We start from the raw sequence: 8,244 nt of genomic DNA, 5'->3' as shown, positions 1-8,244 counted from the left end.
CTAGTCAATTTGAGCGCTGAGTTCGTCATCTTCAGCCGCGTCGATGTACTCGCGCACCTTCGCGGGGACATCATGCAGCAACGTGATCAGCGGCTCCCATGAGTTCTCGATGGCTTGGAGACCGGCCCATGAGACGAAAAGCTCCCAGCGGTTCAGGTCATGGTTGTAGCGATGGTCGACCAACTTCTCGACTCCCAAGAGCATGCCCTGGCTGGAGACCAATTCCAACAGCTCTGCAGTCGTGTCCAGCTCGGCGTCGGCGTAGAATTTAAGACGAGAAGCGTGCACATCGTACTTTCGTCCAGTCACCAGGTGCTCTATCTCGAAGGAGTGGGCGAGAGCAGCAACCACTTTGAAGGGGCCGACCCAGTGACCCAACAGCTTGTTGTTCGGCAGACGTTGGTCGATTCTTGACCATAGCACAAAGTCACCGACGTCGAAGTTGACAGGAATGCCCTTGTGCGATGCCATGTCGCGGAGTCGCTGGCGTTCCTTTGCATCTGACACGTCCTGGTGAATAGCGTGCAGCGAAGAGCGAAGCTGGCCCACAAAGCCGCCAATATCGTCGAGGTCGACTACGCGTTCAGCGTGCTCGCTACCGGCGGGCACCACAATTACGTCCAATGCTGATGAAGCTGGCAGCCCCGTGAACACCTCCACAGGAGCATGACCGGCAAGAGATGGGACTGGAGTGTGGTTTAAGTTGGCTTGGATAGCAGGCAACAGATATGGCCACTCGTGCTGGTCCAGGCCATACTCCATGAGCAGCGCTCGGAGTACTTGAAGGACGTCCTTGTTCAGCCTTTCAATCGTCCCGTTCAACCATGGTGAGTATACTGGCGTGAAGTGCAGCTCCATCTTCAATCGCGCTGCGAGGTGCTTCACCATTTCGTTGCGAAAGTGTGTGCCCTGGTCGGACTTCAGAGTCTGTGGTAGCCCATACCGTGCGTACCAGAGTGTGAGTGATTCCGCCGCGACGTAGGCAGTTGGTGTAGCGCACGGAAACAATTCACAGAAGTGGGATATTCCATCTTTCACCACCAGCAGATACTTCGAGTCGCCAAAACCATCACCAAGGGACAGGAAGTCCCAATGCACCACTTCATTTCGCTGCGTCGGTGTCAGCAGCGGGCCATATGGGCGCGGAATCTGACGAGGGCCCTTGAAGTGCTTGCAGAGTAGACACTGTCGGACGAACTTGGCCACTTTATCGTCCAGATTCACGGTGTAAAATCGTTCTTTCAACACCAAGGCCATTGCATCCTGGCCGCGATGGCCTTGTGAACCGCAATGAGCGACGACAAAAATTCGGGCGAGCAGGTCCTTTGCATTCGTGGGGACCCAGGGGCGGTTGTCCACGGTCACCACACCATCCTCCTCTTCCGAAGCGTGCTGCAACCGAGAGCGCTCACGAGAGGCAGCAAGTTGAGCAGCGTGCAGGTCAGCGCGCTTGGGAAAAATAAACTGCTCGTCAGCAAGTGGACGAAGCGGTGATAACTCTTCCACTGGGACGATGTGACGACTGCGTGTCTGGACAGCGGCCACAGCAACAATCTCGCGGGCATGCCAACGGGACACGATATCCGCCCACACATTCTTTTCGCCAGGAATGTGTTCGATAATGTAGTGCAGACCACATAGACGCATCGCCCAGCGTTGCAAGCGGTCCCGGACGTGCTTTTTGAGCTCGACGCTCGGCGCAAAAAATGTATGCCAAGTTGGCATGATCGCAGTAGAGGCGGAACCCACGAGGGCGAAGCAGGAGATATTCGAGATCTTGACAGGCTTTAACAATCGGATAAGCCTCTTTTCCACCACGGTCCAATTCAACTCTGAATGCTTGAACAGGCCACCCTTGCAGATAATCATCTCGTGGTGCTGTTCGTCAACAGGTAGGGAAGCATCCCAATCGCGAACCTGTGTGAGGATGATCGAGTAGCCGGTGGCCGAGGCATCTGTGAAGAGTAGCAACTGGGCATCAGGATCCGGAAAAGCCATCGGCGCGGAGTCCTTCACCAGTGATACAACAGTCTTGAACGCGACTTCTTCGGCCGGAGACCACGTCGTAGGGACGTTCAACGCATTGCGACTTCGCCGACCAATTCGGGTGCGCTCATCATTCAGCTTGTCTTGCAGCGGTGCAATTGTCCTCGCGTAGTCAGGTAGCGAGTCGTGCAGCCAGTTCGTAGCGCACACGAAGTATTGTAGGTCAGCGACTGTAGCGGGTAGCGGGAGCTCTGTGAGAGCGCTGACTCGGGACGGGTCGTGGCGAATACCTTCACTGGAAATAAGACGCCCGCACCAGAGGATCTCGAGCTCAAAAGCGACGACTTTGTACGATTGAGCTTGAAGTTGGCCGCACTGACAATCTCGAAAAACGTCCGCAGCGTTTGCAGGAATTCGGCGATGGTAGGCGCAAATAGGATCACGTCGTCAACCCACACCAACGCCGAATGTGGGATCAGCGGTGCCAGTTTCGCTTGCACTTGGCTTTGAAAATGCAGCGCCGAGTCCATCGCTCCTTGCGGGACTCTAGTAGGTGTATACACGCCATCCGGCGTGACGAACGAGAAAATCTCCCTACTGTCTTCATGAAGAGGTAGCTGCCAGAAACCTTGGGTGAAGTCAAATCGGGCGAAGATCTTCTTGCCCTGGAAAGCATCGGCTTGGATGGCAGCTGACGGCATGGTGCCGGCGATAGGGACCGTCACACTGTTAACAGGTCGATAGTCGATCGTCAGCCGAAATTTATCCTGGGTTCCTGGCTTGCGGACGGGAACCACGGCACATGCCCAGCGTGCCGAGTTATTCTGTTCGATGAGACCACCATCAACCAATGCCTTTACATAGTCGCGGATAAAAGCAGCCTGCAGCGGCGCGTACTTGCGTGGCGCACTCCGGTGAGGGACCGCATCGGGTCGCAGCGTGACACGAAGTGGTTCGACGTCTGCTGGTAGGTCTGCGCCGACTGCGTCGCGCCAAATATCGGGGAATTCATCAAGCAGTGCGCGAACGGCACCGACGTGCTCTTCCGGTAGCCCGTTCCCAACTGCGCAGTCCAGCAGTTCGTCGAGAGAGTTGATTGGTTGTGGGGCAAAAGGAAGTTCGTCGCCCACAGAAAACTCGTCGTTCTCACTATCGAGCAGTGCAGGTTCGGCTAATTGAGCCAACTGCTCCTCGACGTCGATACCGAGCCCCTTCAGCACGTCGCGCCCGAGCAGCAGCTCGTCGCCGTCACCTCTCAGAACGAGGCATGGCACCGATCGAAGCGACACCTGGCCGGCCATCGTCATCAGCTCCAGGTCCAGTAGCAATTCTTGGTCACACCTCAGCCTGCGTCCGTCCGCCATTTCGGCTTCCACGGGCGTACTTAGTAGGATAGGTGAGAGGGTGGGCTGAACCGCACGAAGTGAAGTCACGACGCCTTCTGGGATGATGCTTCTGTCCGCACCGGTATCAGGGACGTACGGGACCGTGAGAAGACCGTTGATGCAGACAGACATAGCACTTCTCTTGTAACGCGCTGCCTTGGATCTCGAGGCGCTGGCGCGGTGCTCCTTGTCTTCGCGGAACTTCTTCAGCGCTTCGGTCCGCTGCGCTTCCGTAGCCTTTGGGCAGTCGTTGAGCCAATGCGCCCCCCTTGCACACTAGGCAACCATCACGAGGGGGGAGCCCGTGGAGGCGGTGTGGCCGGCGCAGCGGTCCCTGGAGCTCGTGGTGCCGGAGTTGTAGGGCGAGGCGCTGGCTTGGAGCTCGTGGTCCGAGGCGGCTTGCGGTCGGCCTTGAACGCTTTGGCATCAATTTTTCCAGCATGGTCCTGCGACATTCGATGAAAGCGCTGCTGGACTTTCGCATGTTCCAGTATCAAATCAAAGAGGGCAACATCATCTGACTTACAGTCACGCCTCTCTAACTCAATAAGTCGATCGATCTGGGCCTTGAGGATAGAAGGTTGCAGGTTTTCGACCAGAATGCGGCAGCGAGCCTTCATCCTGTTCTTGTAGTTGGTACCTTCCTTGTCATCCGCTCCCATCAGCCCTTGTAGACCGTTGTCCTCCACGATCCCATTGAAGTCCTCGTAGTAGCGGAAAATCCGCGCGTCACAGTCATCGATCGTCAGGTCCATCCTTAAGTTCGCACGGAACAGGGACGAGACATCAGGTACGAACTCATTCTTGAGTGTACGACAGCGTGCCTCGACGACTCCCATGATGTCGGCATCGGTGACGGAGGCAACAGGCTTCTTGAGCACATACGTGGCCAGGTTCTTCAGCGTCTGGCGTCTCACAGAGCCCTTCACAGTGGCTACAACGTTCTCATACGTCTCACCGGTAGTAGTGCAGCGGTGACGCATCTTCTCAACATAGCGTTCCCACTCACGGTGCCACTCAACCAGAGCGGCATGCTCCCAGCTGGTCAGCTCGGGTGCCTTGATGACCTCGAAGATAGGCTGGGGGATTGACATCTCCACATCGCCATCGGGATCCACCGTGTAGCGAGTCCCCGACATAGTTGACGTTGAAGTTGTCAGAGCCGAACTTAACGCGAGCCGCACTTAAGTCCGATGCGAACTTCCGATTCGCACTTAGTCGACGAAGGTCGGTAGTGTCCTCGACCCTACGACGACAGGCAGGAGTACCTTCGGTTGACACGCGCACCGAAGAAGAACAGCAGTCCGGACAGTCGGCGACGTCCGGGATCAACAAACTCGCGCTTCGAAGAGCGCAAAGCTAGCTTTGTCGCGTTTACCCGGGGCTTGATTCCAAGCAGGAAAGTTTATTAATGAGCAGAAGTAGAGTAAAGAAAATCGAGCGCCTCCGCTAGAGCGCACTCCTACATGAAGACGAGTGGGAGCGTGCCAGCACCCACTCGTTGTGTAAACTGCGTGCCGCGGCCCACTAGTCTGCCGTGCCATAATCCTTGGCACGCGTCCTGCGCTCCGACGTGGTGCTGATTGGGCACCAGCGCGAACTCGTGCTGCGACGCAGCCTAAGCTTGAACTCTGACCGCCATCACGGCGACAATATTCATCATCACGTGGCGTCCATCCAATCATGCGCGAGAACCGAGCCTGGGCCAACAACAAAAAGTAAACCTTCGGAGTCGCTATCCACTGAGTCCACACACAGTTGTAAAGCTGCAGAAATAGCTGTTGCGAATCCGCGCTATCTCCCATTGTGTCTAGAACTCCTCGATCCATATCGTCGACAACAATGAATAGAGGGCCTAAATCATTCACAATACCCACCAGGAAATCCTTTGCAGAGTCTGTGAATGTCATGAGGGGTGCTGTTCCAGGCTCGAGCTTCTCCGTAATAGCCTTTGCGAGCGCTCGGTTCACCACTTCGTTGAGAGGCGACTTCCCGACAAACTGCCCAGCGTGTGCATTGAAGACGATTGTTCTGCAGTTGGAGAGTTCCTTTAGTACTTTATAGCGCGTCGTGGACTCACCGAAATGTCCAGATTTGAGCGTCTTCTTGCACTGGTCAACGTAGTGGTGAGCAAACTCTGTTTTCCCAAATCCACGGGGGCTGTCCGCCAAAGGAACTTTCTGCTTCCTTCTGGTCGCGTTCCCAAAGTGCACGTCTTGCAGTGTTTCGACAGCTGCCTCCCGGCCTACGAAGGCTAGCCTGGCATCTAGAAGCGCGGGGATAAACGGCTCCTCAGGCTTCCAAGTTGGCTGGACACGTGGTTCTTCTAACATCAGCAGCACGAGCAGGTGGAATTGTTCGTCTTGCATGTCCTCATTGCGTGGAAGGTTGTACCTCGATAGGTCGTGGCCAGGGCGCAATTCGAGGCCATCATTAACCATCGTATAGATTTCAAATGGCACGACGCCACGCTGCATCTGCCGCACTTGATCCTGGGTTACTATTAATCGCGAGCCGAACTGAGCAGCGACAGCTCTGATATAGGTGTTGTACTCCATCTGGGCATCAATTTTACGGAGCAACACGTCCACACGCTCGTGCATTTCCACTTTAACCGAGGCGACCTGCCCTTTACCAGGTCAACGTACACCACATCTCTCAGATCCTGCATCGCGTCACTTCCTTGCCCTTCGCTCATCTCTCTGGTCTTACTGGTCGTACACTTCGGAAATGAGATCGTTTTCTTGTCCTTTTAAGTAAGGTGCAAACCCATCTGTCACGCCATCGGGGAATTTCTGCGATTTCTACACAAAAGCAACACTAAGTGAGGAAAATATACAACATAGGTTGTAGATCTACAGATGTAGCCACAAATGACACATTTGACCGCTAGCCCACAACTTAGTGATCTCATTGTGTCTCGATGTCAAGCAAGAGCAAAACATTTCTGGTTCTATCACGTGGGCAAACGTCTTCCTCACCAGCGGATTCCCTTTTTTCAAACGATTGAACATGTGTCCTTTGCAATTTTCATCGAAAACCTTCACGAAGATCGCAACCTAGACACAAAACACTCGCAAAAATGACTGTCACAATTCAAATTCACTAACCACGTGAGTCTGTCTACCTTGTATCTTCCGTTGACTGGCTGCTTTTTGTCAACACTACAAGCTGAAGAGATGTACTTCACAGTTAAGGCCGTCGTAGTACCCGTGCATTGCGCGAAACAATGTAAGCAGATTGCTCGAGTCATGATCACCTTGTTCCGCCAAATAACAAGCCTCCTGGACATACGGTACAAATAACCGTTTGTGTTCAATTCGTTGATTGCGAAACTCGTCCGTAGAAGTATCCAAGATTTCAATACCCGAATCTGGACCGCTTAATTAACAAGGCCACCAGATGACGCGGAGACATTGACTCGTCAGCTTGGCATTGGTCGCGAAAGATGCGCTCCAGGTAGCGCGCCTCTGTCGTGAACACCTCGTCCACGGTTGTCCACACCTGATGACTAGTTAGCGGAGAACCAAGCACCACCTGACTTTCGCAAAGAGCAGTATCGAATACCCAAAGCGCTCATTTCTGCAAACAATACATGGTTAGCTCACTCAAACATCGCTCAATGCGGTGACAAAATTCAGCACCTTACCAGTCTTGGACTGATTGCGGAGCCACAACTTGTCTTGTTCATACCAGAATACGCTAACAAGATTCAAGCGAGACGCCTCATCGAGGTGTCTCCTCCTCCACAGGAACAACCATGCACACACAGATAGTTTGCACTCCAATCACGAATAAACCTCGACAAACTTTCGAGTGCACAAATTACTTCAAGTACAGCGAAAAGCCGAGAAAGAAGTAGTCCGCTAGCTCCTCTTGGGCAAAATCGCGCGGACCACTAGAGTACCATTCCAAAACTCGCCTACTATTACACAGCGCCTGCAGAAGCAGCGCCATACCCGTCCGACTTCAACAAATACTTGGGCGGCAGTCTGCGTCCAAGCGGCGGCAGCACCAACGCGGTGAACCACAGCGCGTCGTGCCTGCCCAGCATCCTCCCCAGTGCATGCCGCACCGACGCCGCAGTCACCGTGAGCCTCAACCTCTCACCGTCACGCTGCATGAACTCGATGGTGCTCTGCTCCGTGAGCACCAGGTACACGTGCCAGCCCCAATATGCGCAGACCACGACGCCCACCACACTCGTCGCCATGAAGGAGAACAGCACCTTGAAGCGGTCCAACACGACATTTTCACCTTCAACGTCGGCGCTGCTGCTCGTGAACGTCGCGACGAAGAGCCCCGCCGACAACACGGCGACGTACAGGCAGCTCACCCAGATGTACAGCAACAGCAGCCAGAAGTGTCCTGCCCATTGACACGCGTACCGTGAGCACCATAAAGTTTGGCAGGATGCATTGGGGCTCATAACCTGATAATATTGTACAGTACAGTAGGTACGCACGGTAGTTGTTGTAGCCGACGCAGTTGTTGAGCCAGGGGCAGTGGTGGTCCATCTCGTACACGCATCGCCGGCACTCGCGGCAGTGATGCGCCCTGGGCGGCTTGGGCGTCTCGCACTGCCTGCAGAAGCGCTGGTCGCCAGAGTTGCCCTGGACCAGATGCCGGCTCACCACGTAGCCAGGGTCACTCCAGATGGCCAGCGAGAACTGCAGCAGCAGCTCCGAGGCCAGGAAGACGCTGGCCGCCAAGTGCCCGGGGCTGTTCGCCGGCAGGAACTTGGTGAAGTGCACGCGGGCGATGCCCACGATGAGGCCGTAGCCCAGCGCCACCAGCAGCGGGCCCAGCAGTACCGTAGCCATCCCCCAGTTGAGACGCATGACGTACAGTGCAGCCAAGTGTATGTCGCCAA

The 8,244-nt window shown here is 55.0% G+C and overlaps 3 protein-coding genes across 3 annotated transcripts; all 3 read right to left on the bottom strand.

Annotated features, from left to right (window-relative positions):
• On the bottom strand, positions 1-3,350 carry IUM83_03561 (uncharacterized protein; the record flags this gene model as incomplete). The annotated part of the gene is made up of 2 exons (XM_067927575.1): positions 1-2,216; positions 2,303-3,350. The coding sequence occupies 2 exons, from the start codon at positions 3,348-3,350 to the stop codon at positions 1-3; spliced, it is 3,264 nt and encodes a 1,087-aa protein (XP_067795474.1).
• A 308-nt stretch (positions 3,351-3,658) lies between these two features.
• On the bottom strand, positions 3,659-4,510 carry IUM83_03560 (uncharacterized protein; the record flags this gene model as incomplete). The annotated part of the gene is made up of 1 exon (XM_067927574.1): positions 3,659-4,510. One exon carries the CDS (start codon positions 4,508-4,510, stop codon positions 3,659-3,661), a length of 852 nt encoding a protein of 283 aa, XP_067795473.1.
• A 2,372-nt stretch (positions 4,511-6,882) lies between these two features.
• On the bottom strand, positions 6,883-8,212 carry IUM83_03559 (putative protein S-acyltransferase 16; the record flags this gene model as incomplete). The annotated part of the gene is made up of 5 exons (XM_067927573.1): positions 6,883-6,953; positions 7,021-7,115; positions 7,201-7,269; positions 7,331-7,739; positions 7,837-8,212. The coding sequence occupies 5 exons, from the start codon at positions 8,210-8,212 to the stop codon at positions 6,883-6,885; spliced, it is 1,020 nt and encodes a 339-aa protein (XP_067795536.1).
• Positions 8,213-8,244: the final 32 nt, after the last annotated feature.

The sequence above is a fragment of the Phytophthora cinnamomi genome, assembly GCF_018691715.1.
Source record: "Phytophthora cinnamomi strain GKB4 chromosome Unknown Contig21, whole genome shotgun sequence".
In the NCBI taxonomy this organism is placed as follows: Eukaryota; Oomycota; class Peronosporomycetes; order Peronosporales; family Peronosporaceae; genus Phytophthora; species Phytophthora cinnamomi.
This window is presented reverse-complemented; position numbering and strand designations above follow the sequence as displayed.